The 21,029-nt window shown below is 40.2% G+C and overlaps 1 protein-coding gene across 7 annotated transcripts in view; it reads right to left on the bottom strand.

The window, feature by feature from the left end:
- Positions 1–13,410: 13,410 nt before the first annotated feature.
- The window catches only part of NCALD (neurocalcin delta), a 148,032-nt gene continuing 140,413 nt past the window's right edge, over positions 13,411–21,029 (bottom strand). For all 7 annotated transcript variants that reach the window (XM_039526194.1, XM_039526191.1, XM_039526192.1 and 4 more), the window contains 2 exons: positions 20,328–20,433; positions 13,411–13,624 (listed from right to left, as the gene is read on the bottom strand). In XM_039526194.1, the coding sequence (XP_039382128.1) occupies positions 13,527–13,624; positions 20,328–20,433 (204 nt within the window). In that variant the 3' untranslated portion in view covers positions 13,411–13,526. The remainder of the gene's footprint in view (positions 13,625–20,327; positions 20,434–21,029) is intronic.

The following is a 21,029-nucleotide window of genomic DNA, read 5'->3' on the forward strand; positions in this document are numbered from 1 at the left end:
ACTTTCAGTGTTAGTTGTCTGCAGAAGATAAGATACTGAAGTGAGTCCCTGTTATAGCAAAAATAGTGCATCTTGCTTGGCCAAGTGGGGATTTTTAGTCCTGGCTCCAAAGCGTGAAAGGAGCTAGCCTGCTGCAGTGGAGATGTGAGATGACGGAAAACCTCTACCCACCCTGCCTGCTTGGCTTCCTCTGTCCAAACTCAAACTAAATCTTCTTAAGGGTCTGAAAACATCCCCTCCCACCCCACTTCAGGCCAGGACTAGAACAGAACACCATGTGAGAGGCTGTTTTTGTGCTACAATTGCCAGCTGTGGCTGAAAGGGAAGTGCCCAGGGATATTTGAGAAGGCTTTTCTCCTAAAATTTCCAGTCCAGTTTGTAGACTTCAGAGATTTGGATCATCAAGATCCACCGCTGATCTACTAGAATAGCCGTACAAACCCCAGCCATGTTCACCCAGCTCCACTGGTGAGAGCCCTTCCACAGCCATTTGCCATTTTCAGAGGATTATTGCTGCACATTTGGTATTGTCTAATATTTTGAATGTTATTTGTTAATCCATCAGTTTATTTAATCGCACCCTACAACAGGGACAGCTGGGAAAGTAATGGACTGGCTGATTGTTAAATTAGTCTGAAGGAATCATAATACCAGAAGAGCTTAAATGCTACTGAATCTCCATCTGCCCCCTTTCCTTTACACATTCACCAGTGTGATACCGTGGTGACACAGACCCTGCCTCTCTTTGGCCAATGACCTGGTCCCAACCACTATCCTTTGTGCAGAGGGGCCATCTTATAGGAACATTTCTTCCGAGCATGCTTTTTTTGAAGCTGGCCCTTTAAATATGACAGAGCCACATGGCTGCAACCCTAATGTGGCCATTTTGCACCTGGCAGCTGTTTGCTGTCTCTGTCTCTCCCAGCTGATAAGCACTCTCTGGTCCTTGTGTTTCCTCCTTCCTTTTCAGTTCCTGAGGAGATGGTACAAATACTCCTAGCGTTTCTTCTCTCTTTTACAAAACTGCTCTTTGGATGTTTCATCTAGTGCTGTGGCACAGGCAGGGACATTGGACCCAAAATGTTTCAAATAGTGCATCTGGGGCATGTGGGGAATAATTTCAGTCTAAAAATAGTCTTAAGGGGGACTTGGAGATGCACAGACTACACTAGCCCTATGCATTCAGATGAATTCCACCCTAAATGCATTATCAGGAAATCCCAATTCTAATGCCCCTTCCCTATATAGTATTTAAATTCTGGAACATCATAAAAACGTTACTTAAACTTAAGTTCCACTGAGTACAGATTGTGAAAAGAGCCACTCCATATCTCATTTCTCTATATACATGTCAGGCTTAAGAAAGGTATTGGATTAAGAAATAGTTCAACCTTGCTGCAAAGACCATTTTAATTAAGGTTATTTATTCTGTTTATCTGTGCAAACTCTATGCTTTTCCCAACAGGAAATTTCCAAGCCCAGTCATCCCAGCTGGGTCCAAATGTAGAGGCATAGTGTTTAATCCTCTTTGGAGGATGCTGGTTTCACAGCAGGACTGCAGGAGGCAGGCAGGTTTTAACTCTGCATCCTATATGTTGTAAAACCAATAGAGCCTGGAAATTCTTGTTCATTGCTTCCTCTCACATGTGTAGAAAGCTCTCAGCCTCTGAAATCACATATCCGTGACTAAGACCCAAATTGAGGGATACAACTGAAATGGGCCAGAAGGAAGCTTGCAACGATGCAGAGACATGTGTAGTTTCCTCTAGGCCCAGCTTCACAGATTGTCATTTCGGATGTCAATAACTCATAGTAACAAACAGAGAGGTGAAGTCAGTCTTGTGAGAGAGGGAGGTATGTTTGAATTTAAAATGACTAACATTTCATTTCTGTCAACCAGGTAAGGTGGGGGAGGGTAAGTTTTTGTGGCAGGGGATTTTTTTAAAACACTGATCATAGGTCACCTTATCATATTTCTTCCAGTTTGTCAGTAAGAAACAGTGCTGCCAATGGCAGTGCAATATTGATTCTGTACTTTGAACTAGTGCTAGTTCCAACTGGAATGGACAGGCACTTCTGAAAAGTGAAGACAGAGACAGTATTAGGAAAAGAATTCATAGTGAATCTGGGCACTGAGGTTTTTTCTCTAAGTCTTACGGCTAACTCGCTCAATTTTCTTCAGGAGCAATACAATAGCACTTCCCAGAAAACTAGCTGCAGCAGAATATTTATTAGTAGGCAGGAACATTTAGGGGTTTCAATAGGGAAATTTCTTTGTGAACCTTGGTATTCACCATACACAGATGTTCATAAAGATTGTTCAAGGTTACGTATTTATATAAGAAAAACAATTCAGAGTTCGGTGCACTCAGTAATTCCAGTATGAAAAAGCACCATGTCACAAAACAGTTTACAATACAAAATTCTTCAAAAATCTAACATTTAAAAAACAATATTTGTTCAACAGTAATAATACAGTAAAAAATTCTTATTTCCCTTCAAACAATACTGCTCATATGTTTGGCACTGAAAAAGAAACTGTCACAAATGTATCTTTTTTAACCACACAATGCTGTTTTATGTGTGTTTGTATAACAAGGAAAAAGAGTTGCTAAATTTATCATTTTGCCAGATGCATTTTAAACTGTTTTCTCATAAAAACATCCGTAAGATGCAGTGGCACAGTGTGCAAAATGGATCCATATTCCTCTCAGAAATTGTGTTAAATATTGGGATTGGCCGATCCCAAACTCCTGGATCTGAGCACCCCCCAAACTTTAAAGGAATGTGGATCTAAACTTCATAATTGGTCCCATCTGGGTAATAGGCTGAACCTAAACCCTAGCTCAATCCAAACACCCTGACTAGGATTCAGACCCAGAATTAGCAGTTCAGGCTCATTCGTATTTAAATGATACAGTTTTTAAGTCAGTTACCCACATCAGCATGAAAAAAGGACTACGCTAGGCTAAGCTAAGGTAGTAACCCATTGATTTTGTTTTGATGTAGCCAATAAAGTATGAGGGGAAAGTCATCGCAAAAGTGACTGATCAGTCTGTCCTGTGGGGGTAAAGGCCTGAGTGATCTAGTCATGACATTGTGCTTGAAAAATTGAGACAGTTGAGCACTCCTCACTGCTATTGCATCACCAGTGTCACATGGGGAGGGAGGCATAAATCTATGGGGAAGACTTCCGAGTCTTGCCCTCATGCAGACCTGGCCACAGGCATGTAGCACTGGGAGCAGCACAGAATGTGTGATCAAAAAAGCTTGAAGCTGAGAGATAAATACACAAAAATAGACTTTTCAGGAAAAGTCTGTGTGAGTTTTAAATTAACCCCTACTAAAAATAAGGATGCAGGTTTTGTACATGATGTAAACCAATTGCATCGTTATAATGACTGTCTGCAGCTGCACAAAGGAAAAGTGAACAGGAACATGCATTTCTTAGTTCTGTTTCTATGAACAACAACAAAAGTCAGTTTAAATAGTTTGTACATCTTACAACAAAGATGCCGTTTCTAAAACACATTACCACACATTAGTACAGTCTTTAAAAAAATGCAAACTAATGCTGCTAAGACTTCCATAAAACTGCATGTCATATATACAGAAGAAAATGTCTGACATACTGGAAAGGATAGTCAATAAAGAAATAAAACATAATGCAGGTACATTAGCAGAATAAGAAAAGTTTACTCCTTTCACATTAAAAATTCCAGAAATGTCTTAAACATTTATAAAATAGCAAACAGTGATCATGCTTAGAAACACAGACTATATACACTAGTGCCTATCAAACCTTTTAATTTAATTGGCTGTTTACCGATTTCATTTCAGAGGTTTCGTTTAACCACTGACCCTGAACATTTCTAATACACACCTATGAATAATACCCAGGGCCCATATCCAGAAGCCTTTCCACTGGCAAAGCTCCCACTAATGTCACTTTCATTGAGTTTTGTCTGTGTAAGAACTGAGTAAAGTCTCACAATGCAGCCAAATGAGTTTGCAGCAGAAACAAAAAAGGTGACCCACAACATTCTGATATGAATATACATAAGAGACCAATGATTTCAGACAGCTGTAATAAAACACTGCAGATTGCGCTAGTTTAATTAATATTTGTCCTTTCGGAATTTAATATTCCTTCCTTGGGTTACATCAATTAGTTTACAAAGGGTTAATTCAAGGGGTATTTCAATTTTCCAACCTATGGGATGAAGATGCAAGTGGTTGACTTGTGGAAAGCCAACTGACTCTGTGTGTGTGTGTGTGTGTGTGTGTGTGTGTGTGTGTGTGTGTGTGTGTGTGTGTGTGTGTGTGTGTGTGTAAAATATGTATAGTCTGAATACACAATTGGGCCATACATTTTTACCCTACATCAAGATGTAGACCTGTATGTTCATAACTGGTAATGTTATTAAACTGACCAGGCTCAAGTGTTTTTGCCAAAGTATAATATTGATCACCCCTTTAAAGTTACAGTTAAATAGAACTGAATCTGCAGAACCATAAAAGGGAAAACTGCAAAACCCAGAGAGTGAATGGAGGAATTAACAAGTGCCAATACAAGAAACAAGTCAAACCAATCACCAAGTTCAACCCTATGTAGCAAACATGGTGCAGAGAAAAACAAACAAACAAAAAAGCCAACAAGCCCCAAACAAAAACAATCCCTAGATCAATTTAAAACTCCATTTTTACCACACAGAACCCACTTCAGTTACTCAGGCAAAGCTACCACTGAGATCAATGGAAGTTTTGCTGGAGTAAGAACTAAAAATAAAAACAGCCAGACTGGATCCAGTAAAATGGATTTCACTGTTTCAAAATAGCTATGAGAAAAACACCACAATAAACAGAAATGTTAATAAAGAAATTAAATAATAAAATAAAAAGAACACAATCATCTCAAGCATTAAAATGGCCACCATGAGACGCAAAATAGTTCATCAGCCTCTTTAGATCTTTATCAGCTTGAACCTCTGTTGTTGTTTTTTTCCCTCCAAACGCTTTGCAAATCAGGGTTTGGCTGCAGTGGAAATGCTAATAGTTTAATTGCAGAGGATACATGAGAAAATAAAAAAATATACTCTCTCAACAAATGATTGTGTAGGGCTCCACTAATTGTCACACAGCAGGTATCCAAGTTGTAGGGCAAATACAGGTTTAGCAGTAAAGTGGATTTTTCTCAGACAGTTTTGCTAATCATCATCATCTGCTCCTTCAGTGTTCAAGGTGGCCATCAAGCCAATCAAGTGACCATGGCATGGCTCTTTGGGCAGATGGGATGAGAATTCTCTGAAGTGCACAACGTTGTCTAACTCTGCCCTTGTTGAAATAACTAGTAAAACTCCATCAACTTCAACAGGTACAGAGCTAGGCCAATGGAGAGTACTCTTGAAAATGCCATCCACACTCGTCACTTCAGTGTTCTTATCGGGGGAGAACAGCCAAGAAAAGCTCTTTAATATGTAGCGTTGAGATTGTGTCAGAGTATGTGTTAGCACTGAATCATTACTGAAGGCTCTGAAGGCCCAGTCACGATCAGAGCTCTCTAGTGCTAGATCCTGACACTAGAGCTATACAACTAACTGATTTTTTTTTTTTTGGGTTTGGTGTCTGAACTGAAAGAAAAAAAATTGGTTTGCGTCAAACAAGCTGTTTTGTTTTGGCTTTGAGGGTTTTTTTTTTTTTTTTTTTTTTAAAGATTAATGAAATTGTAGTGTCAAAACGAAAAGTCATTTTACACTGAAAAATCCAAATGTTTTGTTTTAAAAATGTCAAACAAAACATTTAGATTTTTTTCAGAATTTTGTTTGTGTTTTTTGACTGAAACAGTTTGGCACAAATCGATGAAATGTTTCAGTCAACCCAAATCTGCATTTTTCAGTGGGAAAAGTTTCTGATGAAAAATATTGTCTAGCTCTAGCTGACACGTAGGAAGACACTGTCGCTACCTTGAAGAAATCAATACTCTGTAAGCCATGGGGATGGCTAATAAAACTGATTAGCTTCAGTTTGCAGCAGATTAATAGAAATAAAATAATTTAACCCACAAATTGTCTCAAATGATTAGAGTTTTGTTCAATATTTAATAACAATAAATATTGTGGTTTGGTGAGCAGCACACAACAACACAAGCTCCCAAATCTGGGCCTGCCCAACAAAAGTCGACCCATAGAGATGCAGCAGTACCAGCACTTCCAGATGTCAAAGGCATAAGCTAGTGCCTCATATTCACGGATTGGGAGGGGAAGAGTTGTCAAATGGATAATGATAATTAAGTACTGTATGTAGGTGAGAACCCAAACCCAGTGACTTGACTCAGCCTAATATAGCCTAATACTCTGAGTGCCTGTGCTGAGGAAGCTTTTGTTGGGATTACATTGGGGTAGACAGGAAATATCCATTTACCTCACAGTTAATGAACACAACTAAAAGGTGGGCAAAATTTTACCTCAGAATATGGAACTAACCAACTGAATTGAAAAATTCTCCAATGTAAAGCTTTGTTGAGGGACACAGAATTCTCACTTTTTGATTTTCCTGGGTTTTTCAGTCTGTACCACGCAGGGAGAAATTCACCCTGGGGCAAATGCTAGACCTTAACTGGGACTGAAGTGATGCAAAGGTTCTGCATGGCCTTTAATCCAGGAGTGAATGTCACCTGTAGTGAATTCAAACCTTGATCTCTGGACAAAGGCACAATTAATATATGTTCATTTTTCTGATCTTTTCATAGTGTTACTATATATATATATATATATATATATATATATATATATATATATATATATATATATATATATATATATATATATATATATATATATATATGAGATCACATTTGTGTTGTTCATTGTGTATTAAACATTTTAGGAGGGATTTCTTAATCCCTACTGTACAATTAAATAATGCTACATTCTGGGGCAGGACTGAAGGAATTTAATATGTGCATTCCCAAAGAAATGCATCAAATCTATATGGATATTACTTTGCTTCATAGACTAACATAATTAAAGGTGGGCAGAGCAGGATCTGAAAAGTTTGTGCATCTTATACCTCTAAAATGTGGCACCAGCCTCAGCTCCAAAACGATCTCCACCTAAAACCATACAGATTCTTAGAAACCCACCACCACCAGCCAAAGTCACACTGACAGGAGAGATACAGTGAGATAGTCATATGTATTATAGTCAGATACAGTCTCATAGGGTGGGAGTGGTGGAAAGACATAGATCCACCTTTCAAAATGACCCGAATACATATATAACATCTCCTGCAGTGTTCTTTTGCAGGCCCTTCTTCACTTTTTTTCTTATGTTTTTAAAAACAGCTGTTTACTTAAAGTACAATATGTCTCTGAAAATTTTCTGTAAAATAGGCATCATGGGGTTCTATGCCTATTGCTTCATATGTATCAAATGTTATCAATTTACAAGTAAAGATTTTTTTCAAGGCCAGCTTGAAAACTAAAGCTGGTCTTCAAAAGTCAAGCTGAGTTCTTTCCTTCTTGTGTATCATGATGGCGAACAAAGTTCTGCAGGCCAAATTATGCCCTCAGTTACACCTGTGAAATGCCATTATCTTCCAGTTATGCCCTTAGTGACATCTGCTAATCTGGCTGGAGTTCTAGTTGGAGCACAGTAAACAATTCTGTTGATGATGCACATGAAGGCACAAAATCCACCTGCCTCTCCTCCTCAAGTGGATTCTGAGGCAAAAAGTATTAAAAACTTATTTATGTCACTGCAGTCAGTAGCTCTCACCAGACACGGGGAGCAGATCTGCTGAGTTAGAAGGTGCCATTTTTTACGTAGTAATATCTAGGGTTAGAAGGATTTGATTTAAAAATATATATATTTCTATTGATAAGGAAAATTTACAGATAGGCAAAGTAAGAAAAATGCTGCTTGAGACCTTATTAGAATTTGATTTAAGGATATGTACTTTGTCAACATCACATGTCAAAAATAGACAATTTGTGTTTTTAACAGTTATAAAGCTTTAACATTTTGACTGTCAACATCTGCTGTCATTAAATAATTATTGCCTGATCACCCATATTGTCTGATTCCACACACACCCTCCCCCCACCATTTCCCACAACTGTGAAAATTTCAAGAGATAAATAAACATAGGAAAAAAACCTTAAAAATAAGCACTGATCAGTAACAATTATATTAAAAAATTCAAAATTCTGCCAAGCCTAGTCGAATTTCAGTGCGAGACCACACTTTGGGCCTGATTCTCCACTGCTTTGCATCTTGGGTAGCCATTTACAGCTGTGCAAAGTGAATGGAGAACTATACAATTCTGATCTGGCAGCAGTGTACACTCAGTTTGCGCAGGTGTAAATGACAACACAATATTCAAGGCAGGGCCTTTTGTCTTTAAAACAGCTAGTAAACAACACAAAAATATACCAAAAATGTGCTAATGCACCATGGGGAAAATAATAGAGAAGCAGAACTAATTATCTCACTCTTCTCACAAGCACCTGCTGTGATCCTGTAGCTTGTTGGAAATATACTTGGTTTTGGTGGTAGAGACAATAAGGTTCCAACCTACTGTTCTACCTTTGTCCCTCCACCCTTGAGTGTTGTTTGTCCAGTGTTTGCAAAGCTTCTTTATGCTTTTAGAATTATATAGTGTCCTTAGCGTCTACAAAAACCAATTTCCCCTTCTTTAAATATGTTAAATAATGTATAAATGTACAGTAAAACACAGAGCAAAGAAAGATCCAGGATACTTAGGGTTAGAAGGGACCACAAAGGTCATCTAGTTTAATCCCCGACAAAGATACAGGATTTGTTGTGGCTAAACCATCCACAACAGGTGGCTACCCAGCCTGCTTTTGAAAACCTCCACTGAAGAAGCTTCCACAACCTCCTGAGATGTCTGTTCCATTGCCCTACTGTTCTTACACTTAGGAAGTTTTTCCTGAGATTTAATCTAAATCTGCTATTCTGTAGTTTGAAGCCCTACTTAGCAAACAATGGGTAAAATATTACTTCCAGCAGGTCTTGCACCTGTCACCTGATACTTCATCTTGCAGCCAAAAGACCAACCCACCACAGGTACCAACTGAATCAGCAGAGTTATGTAGAAAAGGTGGTTTGTAACAGTGATTCATTAGAAAAATGACCCTATCTTCAAGGTCATACTTCCAACAGCACAGGGTGTAACTACACCCTACTTTTGTGTTAGTACACCAGGCTGCAATATGAAACATCTAGCAATTATGACTGGCTGGTGGCCTCTGCTACTGATGTTTCCCTTACCTTGTCTGGGCTGCTCTGCTCATGTTGCTGTGCTTTTTCCTGAGTTCACAAAATAAGCATTGGTTTAGAAAAAGGGACACATCTCAGAGCTTATAAAGTTAGCTTTGAATGTTCAGGTTTACCTCATCGAGTCATAGACTTTAAAGGTCAGAAGGGCCCATTGTGATCATCTAGTGGGATGTCCTGCACATTGCAGGCCACAGAACTTCATCAAGTACCACATTAGCAAGTACAGATATACTGAGAAAGGTGTGGGGAACAGTTATATTTTTAGATCATCATAGTATAATTGTCTCCAGGTGCACATCTTATAGATTTCAAGGTGCACTTACACATCTTCCATTTAAAGTAGTTTTATACATAGTTTCCTGTTGTTCTAAAACAACGATAACGTTTAAGATATTTAAACATGAGAGAGTGTCGAGGTCAAATGGTATAACAGAAAACAACGAAACATGAGGCAACTCAACAATGATGGTGAGAAATGTTCAAAAGTCATAAGCTTAGTAGGAAGTATACTACAACTTTACCTGAAGGTCTCAGAGGACCTCCAAATCCTTTGGGTTCATGGGGATTCAGATGTTGGAAGAGGGTTGTGCTTCATTTCCCTCAAACCCAGAGTGCTCAAAAGAGCATGCTAGCTGGCTTTATAGGGGCTCTGTTTCAAGTTCCCAATTTCAGAGCTCAGTAAAGTGAATACTGAACGGCTTTACAGCTTGGCTGCTATAGCTTCTGTGCACCAGTTAGTCTACACAGATGACTGGTACTCTCCTTCAAGGGCAGGCCCCCAGCAAGGAACTAACATCACTTCTGTTCACTAGGAATTCCATGTAAATAGAGCTCTAATTTATGTACTTTTACAGTTGCCAGGTGTACATGCTAGACACAAAACACTATACATTTTTGGATGCCAGATCAGTCAAGTTTACCTAGCAAACATACACAAGTATTATTGAAAATATATCTACAAAGTTACCGTAAATGATATCAAGCAGCCTGTACTGTCTACAGTCTGAGATTCAGATATTTTAATTCATTCCCTTAAAAATGGCTACGCTGCTGTGACATTTTGTTTTGGTCATTCTTTTTTTGAGAGATCACTGAAGGTAATAATAACAATTAGCAAGACAATAAAAAAAATGATGCATACCAGTACTATGTTTGTTTTGTTAGCCAATAAACTGCAGATATTCATTTAACAAATTCAATTATCGATTATTTTAAAAATATCTGCAATTTTTACTTGCAGAGTAAGAAAGGAACAGTAAATATTTTGAAACAAAATAAATTGTGAAAGGCAGGCAGAAATAAGGAATAATCTTCATGCATTTTGTAAATGTTTATACAATAACCATATCTCCAGTTATTTATGTCCTCTGCAGCTGTGGGTTACATTCCTAGTCTTTCAGTGGAAAGAATTACAACTCCACTGGCCTGGGGTCATATCACAGGTTGCATTTTCAAGCACATAGTTTAAAGTACTAATACACAAATTGATTCTGTCAAAAAACAGCCAAACACCAAATTGAGGAACTAGGTTCTGGGCCAAAGGATTCTCATAATACAAAAAAAAAAGAGATGGAACGCAGCTGCTTAAAAAAGGCAAAATTTTAATAGTTTCAGTCACATGCAACTGCTTTCACTGTATTAGAAACAAAATTAATTGTAGGAGCTATCCACTTTGCATACTTTACTTCAGCTTTAATAAATGTCAGTTTTTCTAGCTTGTCTGCTTTTGATCCAAAAGCCTGCAATGATACCTGGAATTGGAATTTTTCAATGTGTATTCAGATTTCTAAGAAAATTTATATTCCAATTTATTTTTCTTACATAGTGGATGTGATGAAGTGACCCAAAGAAGGGCTTTGATACAGTGGCACTGTTTGCTTATATTTGATGAAGGAGCAGATCCTCAGTGGGTGTAAATCAGTGTAGACCCATTCACCTTAATGCAGCAATTTACAACAACCAAGGATCTAGCCATATTTGTCCAAATGAAAACTGACCCTCCAGGCAATAAGGAGAGAACTGACCTTTGACTCAGTATGAGGAGAGCTCTGCAGATTTCTTCTAGGGCCAAGGCCTCTCTGAGGTCTATTTCTGACAAACACAGAAAATTATCTTGAAGAGCACAAGTGCTTTAAAGGTTCTGTTTTGTGCATAGTATCTCCAATGGGGTGTGGATAAGACAGGGATGGGAAATAGGCAAAAACCATTTCAGCCAACCAGGAAATTTCACTGTAGTATTTCCAGTGACTATGCTAAAAGCTAAAAAAAAAAAGTTATGTATTGAACCTGCACTTGTGTGTGCCTCTGTCTGTCTGTCTCTCACACACAACTCTGTCTAGTCTTTTAGCTCATTTAGCAGGAGAATGACATCAATGGCATTTCTGTAACCACTTTAAATTGAAATTGATTCTGGATAAGCCCTTTAGGTCATCTGAGACAGAAATGGGCCCGATGACCTTTTATTCAGGATTGCTTTGCCACTTATAGCAAATTTGAAAGAACTTATTAACTATGTTAACTATAATTAATTTTCACTGTGCTCCATATGTTAAGCATGACAGAGAAAAATGGTATTGAAAATTAAGTCAAGGATCTTTTTCCTTCCTACATTACTGGATATATGTTCTCCTAGCTAGTGATCAGCAAAAACTTGTTAATATATTCTACTGCTTTTTCCTGATAGCTAATCAGCATTTAACTAGATTGCAGCAGCAGATCTAACCTACTTTATTCAGTTTATTTTAAATTAAGGCTAGTTGGGGTTTAGTGTCTACAAGGTCACTTAACTGAATATCACCCTTGCCCCCATACAATGATTATACTATAGCAGTCTCACAAGTTCCTGATATTGGGCAGTGACTGCAGTGATATATCACCTACCATATCACAAAGCAGACTCAACAAATGACAGGTTATCTCAAACTCAGTCAGCATAGTACCTCGCGTTGCTAAGCTTTTTTGCCAAAGCAGTGCTTGCAAATTCCTTACGAGATCCCAAACGTACACAGTGCTTGGAATATAGTGACCCTGACCAAATGAAATAATTTTGCAGCAGCAAGTTTCAGAAATCCTTTTGCATCCACGCGAAAAGATAAACATTCAACAGTTTTCTCTTACATCTAATTTTTTTAAAACATTTATATATTATTAAGCGTACCATGTCCTTGTTTCAGTACAGATCTTTCAACCCCACTAAAGTAAATGAAATATGAATTCTACAATTCTAGCTTTAAAACAGTTTGTGATAGTAGCTCTCCAACCTTTAGAAGCAGACACAGGAACCACATTATCTATGTGTCGAGAGAGAGAGAGAGAAAAAAAAAGTCCAGTCTATACAAGAACATTCATAACAGTGGACATGTCTCAGCGTCAGCTGCTTAAGGTTGCACAATGTTATTTCTTAGCTCAACTCCCAGTCTCCTGCGTAGAAACTACTTTATTACAAATCTGAAAATTTCTCATTCAACGCACATCTCCCTTAAATTTGTGTTCAATACTCAGTTTGTAATATACACAACTACACTTACTAATTCGAAATGGCAACAGGTGACATTCACCTGTTTTTTTGTTTTAATCAGGATTATAAATTGTGTTTGATTTCCAGATAAACCATGTTAAATCAATCAGCATAAGCCTGTTAAAAAACAGCTGATCATTTCCCCCTCTTCTCAATGCACCTTAAAAACTTTCACAGTATTGAAACAACGTGGCATTGTAGGGAGACTGAAGTAGGCTAGAACTTGCTAATTTATTGTATTAACACTTCTTACTCATCCTGTCTTGTAGTTTCACTTGTGCCTGCTGGATAAAAAAAGACTGTACAAATCAAATACTGCACCTGTTGTAACACTTTGCACTTCAACCACTATTGTGCTTCAGATGCTGTGAGTGAATTTTCAGCTATTAAAGCAGCATTCTAAACTCTGGCAATAATGTGTTGCTGAAGGTTTCTTCCTTCTTGTTTACTTTTGAGAACAGAAAATTGAACAAAATAAAATCTTCTAAACAAGTTAACACCACAATGTCCATTTAAAACAGTATTCTGTCTGTGTTCTGGACAAACTATTAAGAGCATTCAGCATTCTTATAATTAATCCACAACAAATGAAGCTAAAAGATGCCACAAAAGAAGGCATAATTGGTCATATAGAGGCAACACCACCATGAATGTTGTTTGGCAAAGAAACAAAACAAAAAGCAGATACACAATTCATCCAAAGAACTGTTTTAGAATTGCCCTGCACTGCTAGGATCACACTGAAGGAGACGGACTATGGATGGATCACTCTTGGCCCCTCGGATGAACTCTTCCAGAGAGAGTTTGCCTAATAAAAAAAAATCATAAATGTTTGTTTAGCATTATAAAATGCACTAATCAATCACAGCACATATGAAATGCTTTAACACTATGGATACATACGGAAATTTACAAATTAGCACTACAAGGAAAGCATGGGAAAACCGTTAGGCCTTGCAGCCTGCCTGAAAGTAGCAAAATCTAGGCTCTGGTGGATCAGTATTGTGGGGAGAGACTTTCAGATTTGAAGAACCCTCTCTGAGGGCAGGTCTACACTACAGAGTTACGTCAACTTAAGTTATGCAACTCCAGCTATGTGAATAACGTAGCTGGAGTCAACATAGCTTAGGTCGACTTATTGCAGTGTCTACACCACGCTGGGCTGATGGGAGAAACTCTCCCGTCGACTTACCTTAGGCTTCTAGTTCCGGTGGAGTACTAGAGTCAACAGGAGAGTGATCTGCTGTTGATTTAGTGGGTCTTCACTAGACCCTCTAAATCAACTTACAGTGGATCGATTGCCGCAGCGCTGATCCATGGTAAGTGTAGACATGCTTGGAGAATGCTCCCTCCATTTAAATGTGAGGGCTGGTGGCACAAGTGCTTTGGTTCCTTGCAATAGACCCAGAATCACAGGAGGAGACAGGCAGGCTCTAAAAGCTATGGACTTGCTCTGAGTACATACAAGTACCTTTTCCAAATGTATGTTTGAATTAAGGACCCATATCCATCTATTCACCTGGGGTTTCTTTAGAGTGCCCATTACAGTAGTATCTAGGTCCTGAACAGGCAATTTTTAACTGCAGGCTTTATCACTATAGGGCAACCTCTATCTGAGAAGCTTGTGTGCAAAAGACAGGATAGAAAAACTTCCACTGGAATGGAGGAGGGGTCGGCAACCTCTGGCACACGGCTCGCCAGGGTAAGCACATTCGCCGTCCCAGGCCAATGGGGGCTGCGGGAAGCGGTGCGGGCTACCACCCCCATTGGCCTGGGATGGTGAACCGCGGCCAGTGGGAGCCGCGATTGGCCGAACCTGTCGATGCGGCAGGTAAACAAACTGGCCCGGCCCGCCAGGGTGCTTACCCTGGTGAGCCACGTGCCAGAGGTTGCTGACCCCTGGAATGGAGAATTGGTCTGAATTCAACAAGATGAAATTCAGTAAAGACAAATACAAAGGGCTTCACTTAGGAAAGAAAAAATCAAATGCACACCTACAAAATGGGGAATAACTGGCTAGGTGATAGTACTGCTGAAAAGGATCTGGGGGTTATAGGGATCACAAATTGAATATGAGATATGTGACACAATTGCTAATAAGGCTGATATTCTGGAGGTGTATTAACAGGAGTGTCATATGTAAGACACATAATTGTCCTGCTCTTCTCAGCACTGCTGAGGCTTCAGCTGGAGTACTGTGTCCAATTCTGGGTGCCACTATTTGGGAAAGTTGTGGACAAACTGGAGAGAGTCCAGAGGAGAGCAACAAAAATGGTAAAAGGTTTAGAAAACCTTACTTATGAGGAAAGGTTAAGAAAACTAGGCATGGTTAATCTTGAGAAAAGGACACTTGAGAGGGGGACCTGATAAGTCTTCAAATACATTAAGGGCTGTTATAAAGAGGACGGTGATCAATTGTTCTCCATGTGTCTCCTCAAGGTAGGACAAGCAGTAATGGGCTTGATCTGCAGCAAGGGAGATTTAGGTTAGATATTAGGAAAAACTTTTTAACTATAAAGATAGTTATGCTCTGGAATAGGCTTCCAAGAGAGGTTGTGGAATCCCCATCATTGGAGGTTTTTAAGAACAGGTTGGAGAAACACCTGTCAAGAATGGTCTGGGTTTACTTTATCCAGCACAGGGGACTGGGCTTGATGACTACTTGACGTCCCTTCGAGCCCCACATTTGAATGATTCTATGACATTCTGGCCCCCCCAAAAATTAATCTGTTTCTGCAAAATCAAAATTTTCTATGGGAAAAATCTTGATTTTGCTGAAAATCTGACTTTCCATTGGGAAAAATTGAAATAAAATATTTCAGAGTGGGTCGAGTTGACCAGAATCAGATATTTCATTTTGTTGAACTGACCCAAAGTGGTTTGTTTTGTTCAATAAAACATTGCACTGCATTTCCCTCTCAGCACATTGCCTTATGGGATTTGTAGTTTGGTCCCCCATTCTCTCCTACTGTGTGAGCTCCCTGGAGAAATACCTCTCCCATAATACAATGTGGATTTGCCTCTCGCCTGAACTCCCATGAGGTAATATGCCACAATGGGAAATGCAATTTACTGCTGAACTGACTTCAAACAAAGCATTTCAATTGGGGAGTATCAAAAAGTTTCATTTGGACTGAAAATGTCAAAAAGAAACATTTCTACATTTCCAAATCAAAACATTTCAATATTTTTGTTCCCCCCACATTTTTTTTCTTCAAAATTTCAATTTCTTGCCTTGATTTGGGATGAAAACAAATGTTGAAATGTTGGAATTCCCTGTGGGACAAATATTCTCAATTTTGCTCAGCTCTAATTTGCATCTTCTCCAAAGGACATTGCCCACGCTGCTCTGCAAACCAGATGGGCCTCTACTCTCCCATGGCAGGGTATGAGTAACTCCCATTGCAGCCACAGAGTATTACTTGTATCCTACCACCAGAGTGCAGGGACCCAGGACAGCACTTGCTGAATGACTTGCCATATACCTTTGACATTGTGGTTCTACCTTGTTGCTGGGTTTCCCCCGTCTTCTCTAGAAAAGCCACAATCCTGCAAAGGTTTAGGCATGTGCTTAATAGAAGACCTTACTCATGGTGCACATAGATAAGCACATATCTGAGTCTTTGCTGGACTGGGCCTGTCACATTAGGTTCTTTGGGGCAGGCACTGTCTACTGCTATATGTTTGCACAGTGCCTAGCACAATGGGTCTCCAATCCCAACTGCTGCACTGAAGTGTGACCACAATACTAATAAATCATAATAAGTAATGAAGACCAAATTTATCTGCTCAACAGGGAGTACAGTAGAACCTCAGAGTTACAAACTGACTGGTCAACCACATACCGGAAGTACACAATCAGGCAGCAGCAGAGACCAAAAAAACCCCAAACCCCTCACCAGATACACTACAGTATTGTGCTAAATGCAAACTACTAAAAAAATAAAGGGAAAGTTTTAAAAAAAGATTTGTCAAGGTAAGGAAACTGTTTCTGTGACTTTTTCATTTTAATTCAAATGGTTAAAAGCAGCATTTTCCTTCTGCATAGGAAAGTTTCAAAGCTGTATTAAATTAATGTTCAGTTGTAAACTTTTGGGGAAAAAAACCATAACGTTTTGTTCAGAGTTATGAACAACCTCCATTCCCGAGGTGTTTGCAACTCTGAGGTTCTACTATACTACCATTTTCCCCAAAACAATGATATTCCTAACACACTTGATCAAAGCTCCTAATTCAACAGTCTTCCAGAGCCAGCTAGCCTGTTAGACAGGGAACTTTAAAGGAGACTAAAGGGAGATAGTGGCTTAGTTCCCACCAAACTTCCTTAGGCTCCTTTGAATACCCCAGCCCTAGTCTGTCTATTAGAGTGGCAAGGCGCAGTGGTCTAAGGAGCCAGGCACACCTGGGTTCTAAACCCATGTCTCACACTGAAAGTCTCCACAATGACAAGCACCTGTACAAAAGCCTACAATAGAGGGTCTCCCATCTGAAAAACAGTGACAATATTTACTCTAAATTAATCTGCTAACTTTACAAAGTTTTGTGGGGAGCCATATTCAGTGTCTGTAAAGTGCTGTGAAGATGAAAAAAGTAATACTGTCTAAGCCTGATGTACTTTTTTTTTTAAAGAACCACTTAAACTTAGCTGTTTAAGATCTAACACAAAGATTAAAAAAAAAAAACACAACCCACTTCAAATCCAACCACAGACCAAATGTACAGCACACCTCTCTCCATTAAATGTTGGGTACATGACTTCCCTTTTGCAAACACTTCTCCAAATTTAATTAAACGAAAAATCAGAACATAGGTTTCTAAGCAACAATTCTGCAGCATCAAGTCCCCTTTAAAAAGTCTGACCAATTTTAGAACTATTTCACTTCAGTTTAATGAGGTTACATTTCCATAGCTATGGTATTCTGTTAATTTCCTTTCTTTAAAACAAAACTAAACCCTGAAATTCTGAAATCTGAAACATAAGATAAGGCTGTCAGTTTTCACACAGCCTCTTGGTTAGCTGTATAATTAGTGGAGATGAATTAAATCTTTTTTCCCCCTCCTTGCAAGATGGATGTTGCAGAACTGCCTGAAAGCTGTAGATGTCTGCTAAGCAAGACTGTACAGAAGAAAGTAAACATTAGTATTATCTTTACAATAAGGCAATGACATGAGTTAAATAGAAAAGACTCTAGAAGAGACACTTTTCCAATAAGTAATGGCTTTTCATTCTTTATTGCTTTATAATGATTTTTTTTTACTCAGCTGCTAACAACATACAGAGGGTTATTTTAGCACAAAGGGACTGTGTATACTGATGTGAGAGAGATCCCCAAGAGATTTCATACCTTGGAGTCTTCACTTTCCTTCACCTTGTACAATTATTTACACCAATGCAGAGTGTGTGTTTTGCTGTGCTGGTTCTCCAGCATAACGAAGATGGTTTGAAGGCTGTTTCTATACTACTGTAGCTGCCAGTGGCTCAACAAGGCTCAGATGCAGCCTAGCCCTGCAGGCACCTAGGTTCTGCCTGGCAGGCACACACAAAGCTGCCCAAGTCCTGACACTGCCTCACAGCGCATACCAAAGCTCCAGCAGGATTCTCAAACTAGGTGTCTCCCCCACCTATTTTGCTTGTAGGACCTGATCCTGTTCTTACAGCATGCCTACCAGCTTGAGCCTTGGGTGAAAGATAGCTGGGGGTGAGCAGGCAGGGAATTGGTCATGTGTCCAGAACACCCAATAGCCCAGAGCACTCACCTGGGATGTGGGAAACCCTCTGCCTGACTTGAACTCACAGCACCCACATTCCAGGAGGGCTTGAAAGGAGCAGGCTCTTGGTACTCAGGGGCAGGGCCATCCCTAGCTATTTTGGGCCCCTACGCAGTCCCTCCACGGGGGGGAGGGGGAGGGCTGATTTGGGGGACAGGGGGAACCGCTCCCCAGCATTCACTGGCAGCGCAGCTGGGGCCGGGTCACTGCACTTCCCGCTACTGGTGAGTGCAGACCCAGCCCTGCTGCAGTCCTCAGGGGAGTGGGGGCAGGGCTGAGGAGGAGCAGGGCCGGGGCTTTGGGGAAGGGGTGGAGTGGGGGCGAGGCTGGGGAGAGAAGAGGTGGGGTGAGGGTGGAAAAGGGACAGGGCTTTGGGGAAGGGGTGGAGTGGGGGCGAGGCTGGGGAGAGAAGAGGTGGGGTGAGGGTGGAAAAGGGACAGGGCTTTGGGGAAGGGGTGGAATGGGGGCGGAGCAGGGGCGGGCAGAGACGGGGCTGGGGCTGGAGCAGTACGCAGCTGCGCAGGGTGCTCTATGCAGCGGTGTCCTTTGCGTATGGGTAGGGACGGCCCTGCTCAGGGGGATCGCTCTAACCCTCCTGGATTAAGTGTTCTACAAATAATTAAACATTGATTGGGCCAGAGAAAAAGATAGCAAGAGACTGACTCTATAGTCCAGTGGTTAGGGGCTCACCTGGGATGTGGGAGTGTCCTCTTCAAGTGCCTGCTCCACTGACTATTTAATTATTTATACCAAGCAAAACAGCTTCAACAAGAGAGACAGTGCAAGACCTGCCCTAGAATACCCCACAGCCTGGTGGTTAGGGCCCTCGCATGGAGACCTGAGTTCACGTCCCTGCTCCAAAGAGTCTGAGTCTCCCACATCCTAGGTGCATGCCCTGGCTAAGGGCTATAACTGAGTGGGTTTCTTTCTGTCTGTGTGTTTTCACAAGAAAGGGCTGACCTGGTTTAGGCATCTAACTCCAGGAGAGCTTTTTATGGCTGAGAATCCTGAGCAGAGATAGGCATCTTCCTCCAGCTCATCAGTCTGGTGCCTAGAGTGCCCGATCTTTGCCCAAAGCCCCACCCCTTTCTTCTGCATTTCACTCCTGGGTAGTTTAGGCAGCACCCTGCTCAGCTTGCTGGCTTCAGAAGATCCCTCTCTTATGTGCCTAACTTTCCCCATGTGCTATATGGGAGCCTGGGCACCTAATCTGAGGCTGAGGTTTCCACTAGGCAGCCTAGAAGTTAGGGGTTACAACATCTAAGTCCCTTTGTGATCTAGCCCTTCATGTTTTCATCTTCAAGGCATTTTATAAACATTAACTAATAAACCCTCCTCAAACCTTCTGTGAGTTAGGTAAATGGAGAAACTGTAGCAGACAGGTTAAAGGGCCAGTTCTGCTTTCAGTTGCACTGGTAGAATCCAGAGCACTGAAGTCAGCAGAGCTCGAGCATAATCAAGTCCTAAGTGACTTCCCCAAGGCCATAGAAGGAGTCACTGCTTTAAATTCTAGCCCACAAAAGCTTATGCGCAAATAAATTTGTTAGTCTCTAAGGTGCCACAAGGACTCCTTGTTGTTTTTGCTGATACAGACTAACACGGCTACCCCTCTGAAACTACTGACTGTCGACATCAGAGTGATCTCTCTCTACTTCCTCAATCAGTCTTGCTCTTCGATGGAAAGCCAGCTGTCAGTAACTGCAGAGTAGAGAGTGTTAAAGGGAAATGCCTAAGATTCCTACCATCTCGATTGGTGTCCATCTGACGGAAGATTTTCTCTGTCCTTTTCTCTGGTGTTGACTCATCTTCTGGCATCTTCATTACTGAAGAAACCATCTTATAGATTGCCTAAGTGAGGTGATAGAAGCAAAGTGTTGATAATAGATCTGATCTGAATAGAATGGGGCAATTATTAGATGCTGAGAACAACAAACATAGCATCACATAAACCTCAGCCTGGATTCTCACCACAGATTCCTAGTGAGAGTGACAATGCACAGATCTATACATACATTTGCTCTTTTACACTGGAGACTTTCTGATAAATAACCTTGTTTCCTTATCTAGTTGCTGTTCAATATAGTTCTGGCTTTGGATGGAGGTTGTATTTTTCCCTATTACAATATACTTCAGAACAATTTATCATACTTACAGCACATTACTACAAATCAAAATACATTAGATCAATAAACTAATGAATGGATGGTTCCAAATATAACATGATGCACACTGTGTCACTCAGGAAACTCTTTAATCTTTTTGCACATCCCTTCCCCAACCTCCCACTCCATTCCCATTCCCCATTATTTACTTTGCCCCAATTCTGCTTCCTTCCTCACTCTTTTGTAATTTTGTCTGTTTATACCGTAACTTTTCCAAGGGAGAGGGATCCATCTTATTGCATGCCTGTAAAGTGCATAGCATATTACAAAAAATAAGATATT

Source organism: Mauremys reevesii, linkage group 2, assembly GCF_016161935.1.
Source record: "Mauremys reevesii isolate NIE-2019 linkage group 2, ASM1616193v1, whole genome shotgun sequence".
In the NCBI taxonomy this organism is placed as follows: Eukaryota; Metazoa; Chordata; order Testudines; family Geoemydidae; genus Mauremys; species Mauremys reevesii.